Below are 25,800 nucleotides of genomic sequence, written 5' to 3' on the forward strand. Positions count from 1 at the left end.
GGAAGAATTTTCTACATGAACTATGTTGAACACTGGTCTTAGATGGTAATGCTCTGGTTTGGTAGGCCATAGAGCTAGTCTTCAATCTTTCCTACTAGTGAGAACTGAAAGGAAGCCAATTTGACGTTGTTCGGAGCTATAGTTGGGATCTTCATTGTGTCTGTGAGCCTTAGGAATTTCTTCAGATGAAGAACATAATCTTGAAAGGCCACGAAACTGCATTCTCTCAATCATATTGATTAGTCCATGCCTCAACTCACAATTTTGGTCCCTAAGTCAAGGAGCACTACCTACATTCTCACTATTTTCTCCATTTGCTTCAGCCATCCTTGTTCTCCTTGTGTTAGCATTGTTCTTGCGACAAGTTCTTTCGATCTCAAGATTATGCTCAGGAATTTCTACAATTTGAGATCGAGTTAGCGTAAATTATCCACACAAAAAGAAGGATTAAAACACAATCGGCAGAAAAAAGAAAAATTCAAATTAAATTGCAATAAAAATTCAAAAATTTAAACTAAGATAAAATAGAACAAAATAAATAAAAACAAATAAAAAATATGAACAAAAATTGTTTAATACACACAAAACAAATTATTTGGGAACTCTATAACCAGTCATTTGCAACGACACTAGAAACTTGATGCGTAAAATAATGTTGCACAAGGGCAAGTGTACCCTATGCAATAGTATCATGAACTCGAAAGTCCATATATCATACCCTAGAAACTAATTATGTTCCTAAATAATTCAAATTACATGAACTAAATAATTTTAGGGATTTTAACTTGAGTTTGGGAATTGTTTATCAATTATGTCAAATAAATAACAATTAAGCCAAACAACAGTTTCTAAGAGAGAAATGTATGAGTAGATATAAACTCAGATTGAGTTTGCATGTACCTGTTTTCCTCTAATTCTTGTTATAGTTAAGAATCCTTAGTTATCAATTGATTGTTGAATACTTCTTAATTTAATTGTTAGCCTATGGTCAAGGTCTGAAAATACCCTTCCCCCTAAATTAATCCCCAATTGGTGATTTATGACTTAATTTAGAGTTAAGAATGAATTACAAAGGTTTGTAAAAAGGGATTCATGCCACCAGATTGGTCATGCAAGTTTTATGAATCCTGTCATTCTACAGGTCAATTAATTATAAGTAGTTGGTCACCAACACATGATTAATTATGAAAGTGATCGATTACAATGTAAAATAGTAGATGATAGAACAACACAATTAACTGAATAACATAAAAACAACTTAATTAAAATAAGGAATTAGAGTACATGGGTACAACTACATCATAATCCAAACTCTAAGGGTTTAGCCAATTATGGTCACACTATATCCAAACAACATACAAAATAGCAATGAGAATAAAAGAGATAAAAAAAACCCTTACAAATTAGTACTCCAGTTGTTCTTAATACAGTTCTCTCATTTAGAAACTCTTGCTGTTCGAAAATAAGAAAAAACTCCTCTAAAAATTCCTCATTTTCTATTTATACTAATGACAATTAAATAGTAGTGCAGAGGTCAACACAGGTCGTGTTGAGTTAGCAAAGGTTGTGTTGAGTCAACATGTGTTGTGCTAAAGATAGCATGGCTGTGCTCGGATGCGTGACACTGATTTTGATTTTTGGCTTTGGAACAACATGGGTCATGTCATTAGTAGCACGACTGTGCTCAAATGAGTAACATTGATGAGGAGTTTTCTTGAAAAATTAGCATGACCATGTTGGAATGACATGGCCTACAAGTACAACAGAGGCTGTGCTCTTTGAAGATTCTCAAAACTTCCTATTTTTCCCTCTCTTTTGACTCTTTTTCTCAATTTACTAGCTCACTTGCTCAATTGTTCACACTTAACACATACCCATATAAGCTTTGATAACAAAATGAAGTCAAAACAAGATAAAATGGGATAAAAATTGAGGTTCAAACACAATCAAATAAGGGTTTATTGGAAGTACTCACTACCATTTGAATATTTTACATAAAAAGTTTCTTACAGTATATTAGTTGTGCTCTTTAGTTCCCAAAAATGAAGTTTTTGAAACATAACTTTGTATAAGTGCGAACATTTTTATTCACAGAAAACATACAATAATATTTGTTTTGTGTAGTGTGTTGCAAAGATCCTTTAAGCTTTTGATGTCTTGGTCATTGACATTTTTTCACATACATTTTTAATTTGCCCCTAATAACTTATTAGTACCATTATTGGTTTGATTTGCAACCATATTCACTAGCATATGAATGGTACATAAGAAAAATGAAGGAAATTAATAGGATAAAGGATTTGAGAAAATAAAAAAGTTATTCATTAATTAAGATTTAATTATTACAATCATGCATTTTTTCTTCTAACAATTTTTTTCTTGAATTTTTTCTAACAAATTATTCTTTGTTCTAGCACTCTTGGAAGCAAGAATCCACGACATAGGTTGCAAGATCATGAACATTTGACATGTAAAATCAATTATCAAGAACATGCAAACTCATAATTAACTCGATTATAAAGAATACTTAAAAAGAGGTTAATGTTGTAAGAAAATAAATACCATTTTTGACGTCAATGGACTTGGTCAAGCTACAATGAGAAATAAAATTGTAGACAATATTGATGAACTTCTTCTTACAATTACCTCGAAAACAAGTAGAAAAACATCCTATACCAGTGTCAGTTATGAATAATGGTAAACATTTTGGTTAACATTTGTGGTAATAGTCAATTTTACTAGGTGAACTATTTGTTCCATTTTGCACAAATGAAGGATTGTAAACAACTTGTGTGAAATCCAACATAATTATGATCATAATGACCACGTCATTAGTTTTCATCTCATTCTTTGTCATAACTCTTCTCTAAATCTTTACCATCTAAGTCTCAATTTTGTATATATCAAATTCTTGTTGTGATGTTTTGAGAAAAATAAGCATCAATTTATACACAAAAAAAGTAATATTTGTGTGATAGATTAAACTCATCAACAAAATTAATTATGCATGAAGCTCTCCTACAATTGTGTCATGTCAAGTTGACTTGTACATAATTATAAATGTAAAATCAACGACAGCTTAAAGACATAGTGTAAAATCATAGTATGATTTAACTTATTAAATTGACTAAAAATTAATAAAAAAAAGGTAAGTATATCAAGCAAATGTAGAAAAAAATAAAATAATGTAATGTGATTTCTCAAAGATATGAATTGCATTAATTTAAAATTTCAATAATATAAAGAATATTCAAACTAATTAATGTATAGGTCAAAATGAATTGTGGAGAATATAATATTTATATTAATTGCATTAACTAATTTTTAATTTTTGTTATAAAACATCCTTTACATATACGTAATAATAAATGTAAAGTCAATGACTTAAAGGCATAGTGTAAAATCATAATATGGTTTAACTTGTTAATAAATTGACTAAAACTTAATTGAAAAAGGTAAATATATCAAGCAAATATAAAAAATATATAAACAATGTAACGTGATTTGTCAAAGATATGAATTTTATTAATTTAAAATTTTAATAATATAAAGAATATTCAAACTAATTAATGTATAAGTCAAAAGGAATTGTGGAGAATGTAATATTTATATTAATTATGTAACATCATGGTTTTCTTAATTCCATGATAAAGTGTTTGATTTAAAATGAAAAAGGAAACTAAATTTAAATTATGTTATTGATATAATAATGATTTATTAAATACATGTTTTTCATTTTGCTTTAGGTCCCTTCTAGTTGATTCTTTACCATAATTGGAGGAAGGATCACTCAAAAGCCCAAACTTCTTTCCTTTAGTTTCTTCTACAAGGTTTTGGGTTAATTCATAGGGTAAGGGATATTTTACTTTGATTGAATGCTTTGTTTGAGTATTTCATGCTTGAAATGTTGATTTTGGGTTTGGAATGATTTGTTTATATAGTATAAGATGTGAAATTTGTTTTGGAAAAGATTTGGAAGCCATTTGAAATTGTTTTGTAGAAGTTTAAAGAAATTGGAGAATTGTGTTGGGACTTAGACGTCATTTTGCTAGGACTTACACACTAGATCATGAAAAGGAGAAATTGTCTTGGAATTTTTTTACGCTTCAACGTGGATTAACAGACACTTAAGCGTGGAAACTTGTTGAAAATTCCATTTAAATGGTTTCCAATGGAGTTTAGAACTATGTTAGAAAATTCAAATTTTTTTAGGAAATTCATGTTTTCACATAGCTTATGGAATTTCTAGATGGGTTCCTAAGTGTATTGTTAAGAAAAAAACAATCTTATAACATATATAGATGAAACTTGTGGTATTCAAGTTGATTGAATGTATACATGCATACATGACATTGCATATGGATAGACACTAAGTTGAGAATGGTTGATGGACTCTCAACCTAAAATTGAAGGTTTTTGTGATGACTAACAAGAATAAGTTTATAGAATAGATGAATGGGTGAATTCCTATATATGTAAGATCTTGTAAATCTTATATTGATAAGTCAATACTTACACTTATATGTATTTGACATGTTTTTGTATTTATGTACATGGTGGGGACTGACTTAGGACATCACTATAAATACTTAATTTTTGTTGTTTTTAACCTCTAAATGTGAATCTTTTTTGGTAATGTATGCACTTTCACAATAATTCATGTTTTTTTAAGTCATAAGGGTTTAACACTTTTATGTTATACTAATGTAAATTATGTGAAGGCTTATAATGAAGGTGGGTCATTATGGATGTATTAGTATAATAAACTTATAATATGTATTAGTATAATAAACTTATAATGAAGGTGGGTCATTACAAATTCCATTAACTAATTTTTTTAAATTTTTGTTATATTACGTTCTTTATTTGTACATAATTATAAATGCAAGATCAATGACTTAAAGACATAGTGTGAAATCATGGTATGATTTAACTTATTAAATTGATTAGAAATTATTTGAAAAAAGTAAATATATCAAATTAATATAAAAAAAATAAACAATGTAATGTGATTTGTCAAAGATATGAATAGCATTAACTTAAAATTTCAATAATATAAAAATATAAAAATAATTTAATGTATAGGCCAAAAGGGATTATGAAAAAATGTAAAGATAACATTTTTTACTATTTCTTTTGACCTATACATGAATTAGTTTGAATACTCCTTATATTATTAAAATCCTAAATTAATGCAATTCATTTCCTTGATACATTACATTATATAATTTATTTTTCTATACTTTTTTGATATCTTTACCTTTTCAATTAATTTTTATTCAATTTAATAAGTTAAATCATACTATATATATGATTTCACTCTACCTTTTTCACCTGGTGATTTTACATTCATAATAGATGCACATGTTTTATTGCTAAAAGAAAACAAGTCAACTTTCTTCATGCATAATTAATTTTGTTGATTAGCTCAATCTATTTTGCAAACATTATATTTGATATTAAACATAAACTATGTTAATAAAAAAAATACATTTGATATAAATTATAATTCATACTAACATTTTATATTAACAAACAAATATCAAATGTAATATAATTTGTTTATGTTAATATATTATGGTGGGAGGTGAGTAGGGATTGCAGAAAAATTATAGTTGCAGATAAAATCCGTCACAGATATTAAATGGATAGCTGTAACGAGTATCCACAGGTTGCCGGTCCTTTGCTCCATTGCTATCCTTTGCTCTACTTGCTCTGGATCTTTCCCAAATGCTTTCAATCTAGGTGTCATTCATTTTTCAAAACCTCGCTATCTCAATGGAGTTTGTGTAGTGAAAGAAAATCAAGTTTGATGACCCAAAGAAATATCAACACACTCCTTTTAAAAATGGATGTCACAAAACTTAATTGGATGTGCAACAAATTGTGAGATTTAGAATATTCGCATATCATAGTTACTCGTAATTAAAATGTTTGCATATCACAATTACTTGACAGTTGCAAATCTCAATCACTTAATGATGGGAATATTTGATTAAAAATGGACCATATTAGAAAAAGATTTCCCATAAAATAGCAAGTAATTTCAATGTCATCAACTCCGACAAATTTACAATTGTAATTATAACATGCAATTTTGAATTTGTCATAGTTTATGATTGTTATTTATTATCAGAATAATTTGCTTTTCAGTGATTGTTTTTATTTAGAAAGAGGAAGTAGAGGGAGAAAATTACATTTCTTAACGATTTATAGCTGTTAATTTGTTTATATGATCAATGATGCTATTTTAGATTGACAAAAAGATTACTTTGAATCTAATTAAAAAAATAATTGATTAAAATGAATTTAAAAGATAACTAATTAAACTGAAAAAAATAAAAGACTAAACAAGTCATTTGGTTGTTTTATAACATAGAAGTTTTAGTAACTCTTTCAGTCTAATACCAATCAACCGTAACCGCTGGTTTCTGCCAGCAAAATCTTTACACATGTGGGGTCAAGATTGCACCATTTGCTAGTGGCAACACAACCACAACCAATGCCCTGTGTTATACATCGCAGATATTCTACCTAATAAAATATTGGTTTCATGGCTCAATGTGACTAACTGACTATACACGACCCATTCAATTTAGTTCACTCACTCATTCGGTGGAAGCACTTATTTTCCCTTTCGAGTATTAAGCATGCAAGTCTCCTCAATCTGTTTACCAGCTAAGGTTCCAGTTCGCGTGAAGTCACTGCACACGAACCCAGCAACCGTAAACGACCCCACTTCCACGGCCAAGGTGGCTGCTCCTAAGTGGGCCCAGAAGACAATAACTTTGCCTCCCCTTAAACGTGGTTGTCATTTAATCACTTCTAAGGTGTGTGAGTTATTGAACTTATACCTCAATCATTTTTTTTCCCTCGCTTCTTTGTAAATCCCATGTTTGTTAATTTCAAGTGTGTGAATCAACTTGTACGGGCTGTTCTTGTTTAACAATTGAGTATTTGAGTTCGAGCAGTTATATGTAACAATTTATTAATAATAATTTTATCTGACTCAGATATGATTTTCTCTACATGTTCAAGTAGGATTGTCTCCCATAAAGGATTCCATTGGTTTATAAAAAAATAATAAGAATTCCATATATTTTCAGGACAACTATTTCTCTTATTATATGCTTGCTGATCATTTAAACACTATTTTTTTGTAATAGAAGATGATTATTGAAGCTACAGGGGTGAGTAATTGAAGATAGGAAAGAGGACATCAACTGTTAAAAGTTGTTTTCAGTACACGTTATTCTTTTAATGGCGTTTGCAATTAATACTTGAAAATTCTGTAATTTTTTTTCTTTTTCTTTTTACTAATTCTAATATTGTGCATCAATAGTCTGTTATGCTTTAATCTGTATTGCATATGAACCATGTATAATATTGCTTCAGATAGTGAAAGAAGTTCGGCAAGAATTGTCTGAATACCAGTGTGGCCTGGCCCATCTCTTCTGTAAGTATATATATTTTATTAATTGGGTCCTCTTTATTGTTAGTTTTGTTATGTCAATTCAATTTGGGCTTCATAGAATGAACTTCTAATGAGAAATATAGTGCATCACACAAGTGCTTCTCTTACCATCAATGAGAATTATGACTATGATGTTCGGGATGATACAGAAACCTTCCTCAATGGGATAGTTCCAGAGGTTAATTTTTTTATTTAGTTCTTACATTAATATTTATGGAAAGGTTTAAATATTTTAAGGTTACTGATAAATTATTGAATTCTATTCTGGATCTCTAATAAATTTGCGTGTTATGTTAACTCTCTTATATATTAAAATTTTTGTTTTGAGTCTTTATCTTCAATTAAGTGATAATATATTATCTTATAAACTAATCTTTTCAACATTATGAATGGTTGTGATATTATATATTATCTTACAAACTGATCTTCTCAATATTATGGACAATTGTGATAATGTCGTGTCATCACTTAACTGAATACAAATAAAATTCAAAATAAATATTTTAATATATCATGAATTTAAAACAACAAAAAAATTTTATGAGGGATCTCAAATAAAATTTAATCATTTATAAGAGACCTTAAACATATTTAATTCTTATCAAAATTTATATTTTGATGTACAGTCTTCCCACAAAAGGCCTTGAAATGAAATTTCCATATATATGTTTGCAGGGACCATCTGCGCCTTGGAAGCATACTCTAGAGGGTTAGTTTTTTTATTTTAACCAAACCAAGGGATAGCAAATTCCATGATATGTAACGACTTTCTCAAATATTTCTTATGTTATATATTTATTTATTGATATGGCGATCTAATAATGATATAATGGGAGGAACTTGGGTTAAAAAAATATTTGGTAACTCGTCAAAACTAGTCTTTGGTAACATAAACTTTCTACACTTACACTACTCACTCCTTTTATTCTGTCTCTACATTCTAATTTCTATCCATAACCATAAGAGAAATGTAAAATATGGCATAGAAAATGAGGTATAGGAGCAACCTTTTTGTTCAAGAGACGCACACTTATAATATTATACCATAATCTGTTGGCTTTCTACATTTCTGGTTCTTTTTCAACTGTGTTGGCTTGTACATTCTTGCAAAAATGTCAACTATCTTGGATTTGATTGATGACATGCCAGCTCATTTAATTTCTACATATGTATAATTTCAGGGCCAGATGACATGCCGGCACATATTAAATCGTCGATGTTTGGTTGTGCACTCATGTGAGTTATTTGTTCAAATTGATTTATTATGCGAGGAATATATTATCATCAATCCACTGATATATTGTGTTTTTAATTTAGGATACCCATTTCAAATGGAAAGCTTAATATGGGGACATGGCAGGTAACAGCTAAATCAACGTTTTGCAATGATATCTTGGTCAAGATTAATACTGATAAGTGATTCATTTTATTTTTTTTTTCTTTCTTCCGACTTTTTTTCCACCGAAATTTTTAATTTGACCAAATATTTTAATAATTCTTATAAAGATTCTGTTTGTTGCTAGTGGTTAGGTTAAGTTTTTATTACTTAATTAAAGGTTCTGTTATAACCTAATTTGCAACGAATGATCCCACAAATTTGGACTCAAGATAAGAAGGATGCATGGAGGAGCGACACGTTTGATCTACATAAAATAAAAAAATCTTAAGAGTGTGTTTGGATAAAGAAATTTAAAATTCTAAAGAATTTTAAATTCTGAGAAATTCAAATACTTCAATTTAAATTCTTTCATTTCTAAAATTTTGTGTTTGTTCCCTTGAAATTCAGGAAAATGCATTGATATTTCCAAAAGGAAATTTCCAACTTTTATCCAAAATCTTTCATATGTTCCTATAGAATATAGGAGAGAACAAACAAAATCACTAACTCCCTCCTTCAATTTCGGAAACTACTTGGCAGCATATCTACAAAACTCACTTGACAGTCGTTATAACTATATACCATGAAACGCAAATAGCAAAGGTACCACAAGAGTGACAGTTCCATCAAAGAGTAAGCAACACTCACCGATAAGCCACAGCCGCAGAGGCTGAGCGCAGCAAGACTAGTCCAGTGGTGGCCGGAATCGGCAACGGCGGCATCTCCAACATTTGGCGGCGTCGAGGACGACAAATCGGAGCGCAACAAGCGTATCAAAATACCAGTGTTGTTGCTCTGCTGACCGGAGGCAACAGCCTTGGCCATTGTGACCGCCCTGAGAGTCTCCCTTTGCTTAACAACCTTCATTCCCAAGTCCACCACGCTCTCATCATCGTCCCTCGGCCTCTACTCAACCACGACTGTGTCCTGCAGCATCGGCAGCGCCATCATCAGCTTCTTTTTCTTCTTCCTTTCCGATGCAGTCACCAGAAACCACCGTTGGCAGCTGAACAAGAGCAGAGGTTTTCGGGAGAAGCTGTTGCAAGAGAGAGAATAGTGAGAGAATGAAGGAGCCAGAGAAAGTGTGGTATCCTACCGCACAAAAGAATTTCAAATTCTTTCATAAAATAAAAGAATTTGAAATGTTAATATTTAAGTTAACTAAAATCCCTGATCAAAATACTCAAATTTCAATTTCTTTTCAAATTTTTATCCAAACATCTTATTTAATTGAAAAGTAATTAAAATCCTTTAAAAAATTGAATTACCCTATTAAATTTCTTCATCCAAACACACTCTAAATTCATAACTAACTAGTTTAATATTGGCTAAATTCTCATTTTGATGTTTTATCTTTTTTTCTTCTTCAATTTAATCCTCTTTCAAAGAGTTTATTTTAATACTTTATTTTATTAAACTGATTCAAAATGACCATTCCATCCATTTGAAGTTGCCGCTAATAAGATAAGGATATCAATGACTAAAAATCGTTCCAAAATATAAGCTTCTTCCTCCTCTTCTTCTCCTTATGCTCCCTCTACTTCCTCCTCCTTTCTCCTCTCTCTTTTCAATCCACCCAACAAATGTATTCTTAAATGAGACCCAAACAAGAGGATATTTAACATTACGTAAATGACGTAGAACTCCCCCACCTCTTCATTCATCACCGATGTTGAATCCTCATCACACGCCTTCCTCTAACCTTGAATCATCGCCGAAGCAAGATTTACTAGTGGAGGCATAGAGGTCTGGGGATCCTCCCATGAATATATGCATCGCCTGCCATGTGCTTCATGCTGGAAAGGAACTCCTTAACTTCACCCCACACATTGCCGCCCTCTGCAACAACATCACCACCCTTTCCTCGAAAACAAGAAAAAAATGAGATATTGATTTTGAGAGGGGGTGTATGACGACAAATATGTGGTGGCTGATGATAGTGTTGACAAAGGGTGAGAAGAAGAGGAGAATAAGGGGAAGAAAAGAGAATCCATGACACGAAGGGAGAAGGGAGAAGAGGCAGATTGAAAAGACATAAGAGGAAGGAGTATGTTGAGAGAGGTAAAGGATAAAAAAGAGGGAGAAAAAAAGCTTACATTTTGTGGCAATTTTTAATAGCCAATATTTCTAACAAAACCATCTATAGTGTGCTAATTCTAAAGGAGAGTGTTGAATAATATAAATTTGATTTAGTCCATTAATCAAGTGTTAGACCCATTAAGTTTGTGCTACTACTCCAAAGAAAATGTTAGAGAAGTGTAAAAATAAGTAAAATTAATATTTAATTGGAGGAAGTGTGTAGAAGTAAGTAGTTGGGAGAAGTGTGTAGAACCCTCCCTTGAAGTGTGTGAAATCTTTCTTAATTTATTTAGAACTCTCCCTTGAAACCTATAAAAGGAGGAAAAGTTATCATTTGTAAGTAAACTCAAAAAAGCCAAAAGAAGCCAAAACAAAAGCATTTCTCTCATCATAAAAACTAGTCTTCTTTCAAATATTTTTTCCTCCATTTCTCTCAAATACTTCTTATAACCTTCTCCTTTCCAAGAGAGAGGATGACAAAAGTTTGGAATCCTCTCAGAGGTGTAGTGATCCAGGAAATCAATATTCCTCTTCCAACTTGAGCTATGTCGTAACAACCATGATCCAGCATCTATCTCTCACTTCCTAGAGTTGCAAAACCAGATGAATAATCTCTTGGATCACGAGGAACAATTTTGGAAGCAAAGGTCCAAATCCTTTTGGCTTCGTGATAAGGACTCAAATTCTAGTTTTTTTCATGTAGCTACGAGTGCGAGGAAGAAGCATAACATTGTAGCACATTTAAATGATCTGGAAGTGGGGTTAGAGAATCATGACACTATTTGTGGTATTGCCTCCAAATCATGACACTATTAATCACGTGGACATCAAGATCACTAAAGAAGACAATAATGTTCTCATATCTCCTTTCAGCAAAGGCCAGTTTTGCCAAGCTCTCTTCCAAATGCACTATGACAAGTCCCCCGGGCCCGATGGCTTCAATCCAGCTTTTTATAAACATTTTTGGTATTTAATTGGAGATGGCATCTTTATGGCAACAACTTCTTTCCTTAATATAGGTGAATTCCCTCCTCTCTTGAAAAACAATGATATTGTTCTCATAACGAAAAAGGAGAATCCTTTATCTATGCTTGATCTGAGACCTAAATCTTTATGCAATGTTTTGTATATAATTATATCAAAAGTCCTTGCAAATAGGCTAAAAAACTTTGCACCCTAAATGCATTTCTAGTGAGAATCATCATTTGTTGAGAGGTGGTCCATCTTAGATAATGTACTCGTTGCTATAGAAACTATCCACATGAAGCGCAAGGTAAAAGGTAAGGTTGGTGAATTTGCTCTAAAGGTCAACATAAGCAAGGCTTTTGATAAAGTTGAAAGGGAATATTTATTTGCTTTATTGCTGGAAATGGGTTTTGACACCAAGTTGATAAGTTGGATAAGATTGTGCATAGAGACTATTGATTTTAATGTTATGATTAATGAAGACATTGTTGGTCCTATTCTCCCTAGAAAAGGTCTGAGACAATGAGATCCATTATCATTTTATCTCTTTATTATATACATGGAGGGTCTCATAGTGCTCTTGAAGAAAGTAGAAGGAAAATGAGGCATCCATGATATCAAAGGAGCTCCCATCCCCTCACACTTTCTATTTGTTGATAATTGTTTCCTTTTTTATAGGGCTACTGATAAGCATACTGAAGTCCTTTAAAACATCCTGACCTCTTTTGAGAAATCCTCTGGCCTTGTGATCAACTTCCAGAAGTCTGAGATCTTCTTTAATAAGAACACCCCTAGCAATGTCAAGGATAATATTTCCAGTCTCTTATGTGTTTCTGAATGCTTGGGACTTGGCAACTATCTGGGTATGCCCTCCATGATTGGGAAGAAAAAGAAAGCTATATTCAACTATATGAGAGACAAAATTTGGAAGAAGATAAATCATTGGTCAGGCAAACATCTTTCTAAGGTGAGAAGGGAGATGCTCATTATGTCTATGGCTCAAGCTATTCCATCCTATTGCAGGAGTACTTTCCTTTTACCCTCCACTCTAGAGGAAGAGACTCAAAGGATGTTAAACTCTTTTTGATGGGGTTCAAACAATAACTTAGGAAGATGTAATAATTAAAATATAAAGGGTCAATTAGTTAGTAATCAGATAAGATTAGTAGTTAGTTATAATTAGTATTTTATTTTAAAGATAAGATTAGTAGTTAGTTATGATTAGTATTTTATTTTAAAAAGTCAATTAGATAAGGTTAGGAAGTTATGATTAGGATTTTATCTTAAACAATTAGATAAGATTGGGAAGTGAGAGTATAAATATCAGTATGTACTCATAGAAGGCATGCAGAAAATAAAAGTTATTTAGTTTGTTTCCTCTTTCATTGTGTGAGTAAAGCATGAGTGAAGTTACATCAAAAATTTATTTCTAATTGTAACAATTGGTATCAGATTGCTAGGTGACGATGTTGACAACAAAAGAGCTTGAGACACGCATGGATTCTTATGAGAAGATCGTCTCTGATCTTCAAGAATCAATGCAAAATTCATTCGAGATGATGCAGAAATCTATCGAGGGACTAATGGTTTCGCTTGCAACCCAACATAAGGGACCTAAAATCACAACTGAGGATGGAAATCATAGTGGGACTCATGAACCCATTGTCTCGGTGGTGGATAGGGCGCAAATCCCTTTTCCCTCTTTTGATGGTTCTAATTATCGAGAATGGAAGGCAAAATCCGAATAATTTTTTGAATTGGAAGGAACACCGGAAGAACAACAAATTTGTTTGTTGCTATTGTCCATGGATGGTAAGGCTTTTGCTTGGCAAATGCATTACATGCAGAATGTGAATAACAAACACAAGACGTGGCAGCAGATTTTGCAAGACGCAGACAGTTGATTTGACACTGGTGCATTCGATGACCCGGTGGCAGAACTTGCGAGATTGAAGCAAGAAGATTCCCTGATTGAGTATCTTGAGAGGTTTGACACACTTTTGGCTCGTATTGCTATACCAGAAGAGTTAGCATTAAGTTTCTTTCTCTCTGGTTTGACTGTCAAATTGGAGAAATCTGTCAGGGTTCATAAACCTTCTTCAATTCAGGAAGTGGTCAGAATAGCCAGACTTCAAGATGAGGTTCTTCACGAGATGACCAAGAAGTTCTCTCCAACGAAACTGATTCAAGCATATTCATAGGCCAAGTATTCAAGAAACTGGTCTGTTACATCACAACATCATAGAACGATTCCAATTACAACTTTGCATCAGCAACAGACTCAAAACCCAACACAACCAACATATCCAACCGATTCTAAGGTATCTACTGCCAATAATAATTCCAGGAAGTAGGTTAGTGACAGGATTGCTAGAGGGTTGTGTCGATTCTGTGGTGACAAATGGGATCGAGATCATAAGCAAAAATGTAAGATATGGGGTAAGTTAAATGCTATTATTTCCTCACAAGATCAAAAGATTGTTGACATACAATCCGAATCTGATGAGGATCACGACAATGATCTCATAAAGCGCAGTTTAGATATGGTCAAGGATGCAGATGTTTGTATTTCCCTTAATGCTCTACAAGGTGTGGCTGGTGGTAGTACATTGCAACTGCAAGGCATGATTAAGAAACAAGTTGTGCCATTCTTGATGGACACTAGAAGCACACACAATTTTATCAGTGCGAATTGGGTAAAAACATTAGGTCTCAAATCTCAAAATATTCAAGGTTTTCCGGTCACGGTTGCATCAGATAAGCAACTTGTGATAACCAAGAAGTGTAGTCGGGTGCAATGGAAATTTCATGATCTTGTATTTGTTGTTGACTTCCTGGTTTTGCCAAGTAGTACTTTTGGTGTGATCCTAGGAATGCAGTGGTTTAGGACACTAGGGGAAATAAGTTGGAATTGTGCTCAGCTAACCATGAAATTTGAACATCAAGGGAAGATGTTTTGTTTACAGGGTAAGCTAGCATCAACATATATGAGTGAACTTACAGGCAAGCTGAAGACAACACAATGTCAAGCTATGTTGCTTGCTATAAGAGGACCATATTGCTACAGTGATTCTTCAGTTGCTGATTTTCAACACCTAACTCAAAGTCAGCAATCTGAGTTGGATGCTCTATTAGCAACTTATCAACAATTGTTCAAAGAACCTACCACTTTACCTCCCAAAAGAAGATATGATCATACGATTTCATTGCTCAATGATAAACCATTTTGCTTGAAACCTTATCGATACTCGCATGCACAAAAGGAAGAAATTGAGAGGCAGGTGAAATCACTACTTAGCACTGGATTTATTAGAGAAAGTCCTAGTTGCTATGCATCTCCACTAATACTGGTTAAGAAGAAAGATGGTTCTTGGAGGTGTTGCACAGATTTTTGAAAATTGAATGTTGTAACAGTCAAAAATAAGTTTCCCATTCCATTAATTGAAGACTTATTAGATGAACTTCATGATGCATGTTACTTTTCCAAGTTGGACCTCCAAAGTGGTTATAACCAAGTTCGGATGGTAGAAGAGGACATTCACAAGACAGCATTCCGAACGCATAACGGTCACTATGAATGGGTGGTTTTGCCTTTTGGGCTGACCAATGCGCCAGCCACATTCCAGAACTTGATGAATGACATTTTTAAAGATTATCTCAGGAAGTTTATCCTTGTATTTTTTTATGATATTCTGGTATATGCAAAAACTTGACTAGAGCACATTCAATGCTTGAGTACAACATTACAACTTCTCCAAGACAATAACCTAGTTCTCAATCACAAAAAATGCAGTTTTGGGAAGACAAAAATAGATTATTTAGGCCATTTGATCTCAAAAAATGGGGTGTAGCCAGATGAAGATAAAATAGTTGCCATAAAACGATGGCCTAGGCCAACAACAGTTAAAGAACTCAGGGGCTTCCTTGGGTTATTAGGATATTACAAGAGATTTATCAGAAATTATGGGAAGATAGATCAACCTTTGACACAGTTGTTGTAGAAAGATACTAACTTCAAGAGGAATGGGGACACATAAAAGGCATTTTCTACACTAAAGGAAGCCTTGATCTCAGCTCCTGTACTGGCCTTACCAGATTTTGGTCAACCCTTTACTGTGGAGACAGATGTTTCTGGAATTGGCATTGGGGCTGTCTTAATTTAGCGAGGTCATCCAATAGCTTATATCAGCAAAGCAATGGGGCCAAAATACCAGCTTTTGTCTGCATATGAAAAGGAGTTCTATGCCATTTTGTTTGCAGTCAAGAAATGGCAACATTACTTTCTTGGGCAACACTTTATCATCAAAACTTATCAAAAGGCACTTAAACACTTGCTAGAAAAACCTCCAACAACTTTAATGCAGAATTAGGGACTTGAAAAGCTGATGGGACAAAACTTTAGCATTGAGTACAAGCAAGGAAAAGAGAATGTGGTAGCTGATACATTGTCGCGACAACAACCAGTAGGAAGCTTAGCAGCAATCTTCCAGGTAATATCCCAATTGATGATGGAGGCTAAAGACTCATGGAAGCAAGATCATATGTTACAGAAGATAGTGGATAAAATAAGATTGTGTCAACAACCTTATAAGCAGTACACATTTGATGACCAGTTCTTGAGACGTAAAGGTAAGGTAGTCATTGGAGCAAACTCAGCACTCAGAACGAAAATACTACATTTTAATAATTCTGTGATTGGAGGGCATTCTGGAGATGATCTAACTTATAGACGAATTAAAGACCAATTCTATTGGAAAGGGTTGCAGAAAGCAATAAAAAAATGGGTGTAGGAGTGTATCACTTGTCAACAGAACAAACCATTATTAAGGATGCCAGCTGGATTACTTCAACCATTATCCATTCCTGATAGGGCTTGGAAGTCTATTTCAATGAACTTTATAGTCGGTCTTCCTAAGTCGAATGACATGACTTTCATCTTTGTTGTTTGTGATAGACTTACAAAGTATGCACATTTCCTACCATTAGCTCACCCTTTTGGAGCTGCTAAGGTGGCACTGTTGTTCATGGATAACATCGTGAGGTTACATGGATGGCCAAGTGAAATAATTTCAGATAGAGATAATATATTTATGAGTGCATTTTGGACGAAACTAATGAAGAAGCACGCAGTCAAACTTCTGCGGTCAACTGCATTTCATCCCCAGACAGATGGGCAAATCGAGGCCCTCAACAAAGCACTCGAAGTTTATTTAAGATGTGTCACTGGTGACCTGCCGAAGAAATGGTCAGAGTATCTTTCTTCTGTAGATCTTCGGTATAATGCAAAGTTTCATAGTGCAACTCAATTGACCCCCTTTGAAGCTTTATACGGCTATCCTCCACCAATGCCAAATAGTACTCTAATAGGAGATTCTTTGGTGGAAGCAGTGGATTATAACATCAAGACAAGAGAACAGATAACAAAGTTACTTCACCATAACTTGCTTCGCGCCCAGGAAAGAATGAAACATTATGTTGACCTCAAACGAGTGGACAAGGAGTTCAAATGTGGAGACCTAGTCTATTTAAAAATTCAGCCGTACAAGTAGCTTACTTTGGCAAACCATGCTTTCCACAAATTGGCAGCTAGGTACTATGGGCCTTTCAAGGTGTTGGAGCGAATAAGGAAGGTTGCGTACAAACTTGAGTTACCCACTAGAACAAAAATATGTGACGTGTTTCATGTATCTTTGTTAAAGAAACATCATGGTGCCCATACGGTTTCAACTGATTTGCCGGTGTATAATGAGGAAGGGGAAGTTCAATTGCAGCCACTAGCGGTCTTGGATAGGAGAATGAAGAAGAAGGGAAACCGAGCTGTATACGGAAGTACTTATCCAATGGCGACATACCAATCCTGAAGATGCTATTTGAATTTTATGCAGTACAACAATAATTTCCAAATTTTGATTAGAATTCTAATCGACCTTGAGGACAAGTCCGTTTCAGTGGGAGGGATAATTGTAATAAGTCAAAAATAAAGGGTCAATTAGTTAGTAATTAGACAATATTAGTAGTTAGTTATGATTAGTATTTTATTTTTAAGATAAGATTAGTAGTTAGTTACAAATAGTATTTTATTTTAAAAAGTCAATTAGTTAAGATTAGGAAGTTATGATTAGGATTTTATCTTAAACAATTAGATAAGATTAGGAAGTGAGTGTATAAATATCAGTATGTACTCATAGAAGACATAGAAAATAAAAGTTATTTAATTTATTTTCTTTGTAAAGAGTGAGTGAAATTACATTAGAAATTTATTTCTAATTGTAACATAAGAACAATTAATTGGCTTAGTTGGGACAAACTAACTATGGGAAAGGAGCATGGTGGCTCGGGATTATGCCATCTTTACGGCTTTAACTATGGAAGCCATCTGGGTTCACAATCTGCACCTTCAAAATGTTAATTTCGAACTTGACTGCAAGCAAGTTTTGGATAACATGAAATGCCTTTCAACACATTTCACTGAGTTTGGTTGTATTTTATCTTTATGTAAACATAAACTGTCTTATCAACAACTCTTCATTGAGTTTAGTCTGTAGACAAGCCAACCTAGCCAGTCGCTCACTGGTTAGCTCGGACATCTAGATTCTTTGCTAGTCCATATTTCTTTCATATACTTCTTCTATATTTGTCACGTCATTGTTCAATGTAAAAAGTCTTCATTAACAGTTTAATTTAATGTTAAATTAATTTTTAATGTAGTCTTTCATTTATCTAACAAAAAATAAATTATTTATATAATTTTGCAGATTTATATTAATGGATAAGCAACAATTTTTGTAAAATTTAATTACAGCTGGACTTGTATTAATAGTAATAAACTTGAGTCTAGATTATTATAGCTTCAAAATTGTTAATAAATTTTAAATTTCCATTTTGCTTAGGGTATATGGCTTTGTGAGCATCGGGATTATCCTACACCGCGTACAGTTGTTGTCACTCTTAATGGAATATGATGAGTAGCTCACGGCTATTTGCTTTACTTCATCTTCATATTATCAATAACACTTTTGCTCGAGAATATATGGATATAGTCTGTAAACTATTGTATTTTTTAGTTGAAGTTTGAATACCTTGCTGGGAACGCAACTCTAAAATCTTTTGATCATTTAAGTATTCGAAATAATGGTTTTTCATTTGACCTGATTATAGAAGATGTTTCATATAATTTTTTCCAAAAATTGAAATGCATAAGTTAATTTTAACTTTAGAATAAGCTTGTTAATTGTTTTTCTAATGTAAGTACTTGTAAAGAAGTTTATTCAACATAAATTTAATTATCTCAAGAAAAGAAATGATCTTGTATAGCTATTCATTGAATACATGTTTTCATATGAAGGACTAAGGTTTCGAAGTAGTTAGGAATGCTATTAGCATCTTCCATTTTGAAGATAAAATATGCTCTCGAATCTTCTTTGAGAAGGAGCTTCAAGGCACCAAACCTTCTATTGTGCCGTTGGAGTAGAACGACAAACTCATCTTTGCCCAAGGTCCTTTGCTTGATTTTTTTGGTAATAGACATCTAGTGGGCCAACTAATCAACCTCCTTATACTAGGCCAAATTATTTTGTATTCATTCTCTCTCATGCACAATTCATGCCCCAGTGGACAAAGGATCATTGGGACTTGGGAGTGTGCCTTTAAGAGTAATTCGTTAATTGAAAAATAATCCCAGCCAAGAGTAATTTGTTACTTAGAAACACTTCTAAGCGAAGAAAATAAGAAAAAAAATTAAATGAATTTCTTTATAAGTTAAAATTAACTTATAAGTAATTTTAATTTATGAAGAATTTTATTTAATTTTTTTTCTTATTTTTTTATTCTAATAGTGTTTCCGGATAAAATTATGCAAACAGGCCCTTAGTATGCTGACATAGCAACTTGCAACTGTCCCGTTGGTGTGATTTAGATTGAGTTTTTTACCCTTTGACCAGAGGTTCTTTATCTGGGTGGTTGGTGTTCTTTGGTAGCTCTTCTGTTTCTTTGAGGACTCGAATGTATCACACAGTGTCTAAATCCTCAACAACTGAAGTGGACTACTGTCCTATGGCAGTCACAATAACTTATTGTGAAGTAAAATGATTGAAAGGTATTTTATCCAAATCCAACCTTGGCATCAACCCATGTATAGTTGTATGTGACACTTGGGATGCCCTTACACATGGCCAAAATCCTTGTTTTTCATAAATGAACAATAAATCACATTAAAGTGGATTGCCACACAGATATACCATTAAACTAGTCTGTGTCTCTATTTGCACACAGACATCTTTACAAAGGCATTAGGCAAGCCACAATTTGATTACTTCCTAAATAAGTTAGGCATTAGAAATATCCATAAATCAACTTAAAAAGGGTTATTAAGCTTTGTTAAGTTAACTTGTAATCAAGTATGATAGCTGTCATGTTATCACTATAATATTAGAACTGATAGGACAATTATCAGATTGTTTATATAATTGAAGGTACACATTGTAGAATAGTTATTCTCAGAATATTATTAGGCATACATTTAGGAGTAATTGAAGGAAGTAACAAAGTGTGTTCTTCTGTATATATGCTGTTGAAACCAATGAAAAAAACATATGAGCAGATATCTGTTTATAGATTGACCCAAATGCCCCTTAAGTGAGGTTCTTTTGGTGTACAATGCACCTATAATGATTAGAGTATATTAACATATTCCTTTGTATAAACTGATAATGTACCCCTTTGGCTTGAGGCAACAAAAGCCCACCATAGACAGTAACATCCCAAAAAATAAATATAGATATTTATTATAAAAAATATATATTTAACAAGAAAACATATATATAGTTTAGATAAGACAAGATAAGATAGAATATTTGTTTTATCTTCTCCTTTAAACATATTAGTTTTATCTATGTGCGTGAGAGAGAGTAAAATATGTTGTGGGAATGTCTAGAGGCTTATGAGAGTCTTCAATTAAGACATAAGTAAAACACTTTGTTTTCTTTTAAAACCTCCATGGTATATTTCTTAAGAAATTTTCTTTGGGATTCTTAATCTTAATAAAAGAAATTTGGGAATTATTATTAGGTGCAAGAAGTTAGATAATTTAATTATTAATTGTTTGGCATGCAATATTATGTTGATCATGAGTTACAGTTAGTATCATTATTATTATTATTAAAAATAAATTTATTATTATTATTATTCATTTGATGAAGTTTATGATTTATAATTACATGATTGAGATTGAGGTAACTTTTTTGAGGAAGGAGTATATCTCTACATGAGATTGAGTTGGTACTCCACACAATTGAGATTGAGGTAATTTCTTCTAAGAAAGAGTATATCTTCACATAAGATTGAACTAGTGCTTCACATGATTAAGACTGAGGTAACTTTCGAGGAAGAAGTATATCTCCACATGATATTGAGCTAGTCCTCCACATGATTGAGATTGAGGTATAATAACTTCTTCGAGGAAGTAATATATCTCCACATGAGATTGAGCGGGTGTCCCATATGATTGAGATTGAGGTAATTTCTTTGAGGAATGAGTATATCTCCGCATGAGATTGAGGTGGTGCTTCATATGATTGAGATTAAGGTAACTATTTCAAGAAAAGAGTATATCTCCACATGATTGATATTGGGGTAATTTCTTCGAAGAAGAAATATATCTCCATATAAGATTGAGCTAGTGCTCAACATGATTGGAATAGAAGTAACTTCTTCAAGGAAGGAATATATCTTTACATGAGATTGAGTTTACAATGCTTCACATGATTGATATTGAGGTAACTTTTTCGAGGAATAAGTATATTTCCACATGAGATTAAGCTAGTTTTCAACGTGATTGAGATTGAGGTAACTTCTTCAAGGAAGAAGTATACCTCCACATGAGATTAAGCTGATGCTTCACATAATTGAGTCTGAGGTAACTTTTTCGATGAAGGAATATATCTCCATATATGAGATTGAGATAATGCTTCACATGATTGAGATTGAAGTAACTTCTTTGAGAAAGGAGTTATATTGTATGGCTCGAGAAGCTTGGCATATACTCGGATTGTGGTGACCTTCGGCTCCCCACGACAATTGAAGCAGTTAGTTGGCACAACCGACGTGGTCCCTTGAGAAGTTAGTTAGTATGGCCTAACATGGCCCCTTGAAAAGTGCAACTCCTTTAGATTCGAATGTGTATATATAGACCTAAAGGCAAGACTATAAGGTACGTTTTAATCATTCCACACATAGATATATAAACACCTCAGAGCACCAATGACTTGCTCGTAGAGTCCTTCTTGCAGGTACCTCGCTAGAACTCAATAAGAGGTCGAATTTGAACCTCAACTTTTTCAAACAAACAAAGGGTCAAATCCGAACCTTGGTTTTTTCAAGCAAACAAAGGGTCAAATTTGAAATGTGGCTTTTTCAAGCCAACGAGAGGTCGAATCCGAACCTCAGCTTCTTCAAGAAAACAACAGGTCGAATTCGAACCTTGGCCTTTTCAAGCCAATGGGAGGTCGCATCCAAATCTCAGCTTTTTTCGAAAAATAAAAATAGTTGCAATTGAATCTCGGCCTTTTTCCAAACCAAATGAGGTCGAATCCAAACCTTGGCCTTTTATGGAAAATAACACAAAACGAATCCGTAGAAAACTTGACTCTTCCATTAAAATTTTGTCCAGTAAAAGAGTTTCATACAAACAACTCAACTTCGACGCATAAAACATTTTCATTCATTTTAACTTTGATTCTTACAAAAAAAAAAACATTTACATCACTTGAAATTCTTACACAACTTACAAAACTTAAAAACTCCTACATTAACAATTACTTCGACTCTACCTCCTTCTCCTCCTCCCCCTCAGACTCGGAGCAGAGTTGTAACTCCCTGATGATCTCGCCATCCACGACATCAAAGTTTACATCAAGTTGTCCAGGGCCGAAAGACAAAAGCAACACCTTAACCTGACGTTGAGTCTTCTTAAAGCCTTCTCAATGGTTTTAGACGATTAACCTCTTGACCTCGTCCAACTCGACCGTCACTGCACACTTCGCTTCCTCTTTCTTTTGTAACTTGCTCCTCAGCTTCTCAATCCTCTTCTTCAGATCTGCAACTTTGTCTTCTGTAGTTTCCAAATTCCCCTCAACCCTAGTGCCAATATCTTTCACTTGCTACTCAAGACCTTATTCTCCTCAGACTTGCTCGACAGATTGCCAATGTACTTGTTGAGGTCCTTGTTCGCTGAAAACTTGTTCGCGATGCTATTCGACAAGTGTACCGAGTCGCACAAGTAATATATAAAACGGTAAGACCGAGTGTCAAGTCCACAAGGAATTTGTTTCACTCAGAAAATGTATATTCAGTGAGCAGACATTTGTATAAACCGAAAGCAAGTAAATATTGAGTTGGGTTTTTGTGTGAAAATCTTATTAACTATAAACTAAATATCTATGGTTTGAGAAGTAAAACAGTCAAGTAAAAAATATCTATGGTTTGAGAAGTAAAACAATCAAGTAAAACGTGTTGGGTCATTCCACTGAATTTTCTTGATGTTGTTATGTGTTTTTCTCTATTTAATGTTATCCTAGTGTTCTTATGCTGATAAATTACCCAAACCAAGATCCCTCGAGTGAATGAGTCTAACTCTCTTTAAACCTCATCTTTGATCCCTCAACAAACTCAGTCTAAAAGAGTTGCATTAAGTCTACAATATAATATGGACTAAATCGCTGCACTTCATTCCTAGACATACAGTTTTCTAGCTTGCTCTATCAAGTTCTAAGGCTTTAAAGCACTTTCCAATGCTAAAAATCCTAACTATACATATAAATGGGTGATCAAGCCACAAGCATGTAAAAATAAGCATGGATAGAAGCAATGAACACATAAAAATAACATTAAATAGATAGTAAAAGAATTTTACATCAAAGGTTCAACAGAACTTCCCAACCAAGAGGTTTAGCCTTCCATTACAAGTAATAGGCTTTCAATACAGAGAAGAACAAATTTTGAGTGAAGGAAAATGGCTAAGAAGGGTCGAGGATGTCTCATTCAACCTCTAGAATCCTAATCTCACTCCTCTAACCTAAAATCTCTTGGTGGCTTTGTTTTTGTCTCTCTAGCTTCTCTCTTGACTCTGTTTTTTGACTCCTCCTTTAGTTTCTGCCAACTTCAATGTTTTAAAGGCTACTTGGACGTTTCAGCTTTTGAAGACTCTCTTAGCGAGATTGACTCGCTAAGTGAGAGTAAGTGAATTTTGGCTTACCGAGCTGGGCACGCTGAGCGCGAGAAGAGACAAACGACTCGCTGAGCGAGCTTGCGGTGCGCTGGGCGAGCACATATTTGACCGATCCTCTTCTAGGGTTTCCCAACACGCTAAGCGAGCTGCATGCCTTGCTTAGTGGATGTCACTCGCTAAGCGCATATGCCTCGCTTAGTGAGACATCAACTGCTTGAACCTTCTTTTTTTTTAGCCTGAAACTGAAGTGGTTTCAACATTAATTCACAAAATGGGAGTATCTACTATATAAAATCAAACTAAACATGAAAATATGTACAGTTCCTACAAAAAAAACCATAAATTGGAGGAAAGATGCTAGTTTCATGTAACTATTCAATACAAAAGTTAGTCATAAATAATGACTAACAGTCCTCTTCCAGTTTCCTCACTAATCCCCTACTCTTAGCCAATTCCACAACAAGTTGTTTGGTTTTGCTCACCTGAACCTTCATGGCCTTCACTCGTGCAACCATCGCCTTAGTCTTCTTGTCCACCTTTAAAACCATCTCTTTCCAATGACGCACAACAATAATAGACTAACCAAGGAAGATCTCGATGGTGTCCAAGCACTCTCCACTGGCCCCACATAGTCCATCTTATCACATTCGCTTTGACTTAGAAAAGTAGTTGATTGGACAAATTATGGACCAGTCAAGTTGGCATTCCATAAAGAAACAATGTGAGGCAGACACATGATCCAATTGGCGCAACTTGCCTTCATGGTAGCAGAGGATAGCCTTGTTCATACTCGACCCTCTGGTACTTGGATTATCCCTGGATGCCATCGACACCGATTTCTAAACCTCAAGGCCCTTCTCCATCTCGGTCACGGGTGACCTCTGAACCACCTCTTCCTCTAGCTCTTTCTCCTTATCCATCACACCAGCGGATCCCTTGTCGGCATTATTCTCTTCCGCTCCCTTGTCCGCCACATTCTGTCCATCCAAATGGACGATCTCCACTTTGACATTGCCCCCCTTGACTCCTTCCTCCATAACCTTCACAGATTTCTTTGTTGGGTCAGATTTTGAAGGTTCCTTCATACAAATTCTTGTAATCATAGCCCTTCATAACTTCTATAAAAAGCACAAGATAAACCAATCAATACTTCCCCAATTTTATAAAAAAAGATGGAAGCATAACAATACTCATTACTTAGAGCGTGATCGGGAAAATGTGAGTTCGGAATAGCCATAATGAATTTACACGACATCTTGTGTGGCCATTCCCTTATAATCTCAATGTCTTTGACTTCTTGGGTCGATAATAGTTGGAGAGGACAAGATTTGAATTTAAAAAGAAAATGATTCCAATAAAAGGAAACATAGGATTCTTCCTATCCTTCTTAAAGAACAACTCTTTCGAGTCCCCACAAACAAGATTAGAATGAACTTGGAAAAAACCCAACTTGAACTTTTTCCAAGATTAGGTATACAACTAGAACATTTTTCCAAACTTAAACGCATTCAAGGAGGACCAACCGATCTTGACACCTATCTTTAACTAATAAAAGTACATGAACTTATTAATAGTGAGCTCAATTTTCAAACTCTTACAAAGAATTTGAAAGGAATGCAAAAAGGCCCAACTGTTAGGATAAAGTTGCACAGGGAAAACATTCATCAAACTCAACATCTC

General features: G+C 33.8%; 1 protein-coding gene across 2 annotated transcripts; it reads left to right on the forward strand.

Moving 5' to 3' along the window:
• Positions 1-6,569: 6,569 nt before the first annotated feature.
• LOC100500593 (uncharacterized) lies at positions 6,570-19,055 on the forward strand. 2 transcript variants are annotated; one of them, NM_001249595.2, is made up of 7 exons: positions 6,570-6,830; positions 7,396-7,456; positions 7,558-7,652; positions 8,150-8,183; positions 8,656-8,710; positions 8,792-8,834; positions 18,788-19,055. In NM_001249595.2, the coding sequence occupies exons 1-7, from the start codon at positions 6,651-6,653 to the stop codon at positions 18,857-18,859; spliced, it is 540 nt and encodes a 179-aa protein (NP_001236524.2). In that variant the 5' UTR covers positions 6,570-6,650; the 3' UTR covers positions 18,860-19,055. The 2 variants fall into 2 exon arrangements, 1 of the variants encoding a protein (NP_001236524.2); NR_154993.1 differs by lacking the exon at positions 7,558-7,652.
• Positions 19,056-25,800: the final 6,745 nt, after the last annotated feature.

Source organism: Glycine max, chromosome 15, assembly GCF_000004515.6.
Source record: "Glycine max cultivar Williams 82 chromosome 15, Glycine_max_v4.0, whole genome shotgun sequence".
Lineage (NCBI taxonomy): Eukaryota > Viridiplantae > Streptophyta > Magnoliopsida > Fabales > Fabaceae > Glycine > Glycine max.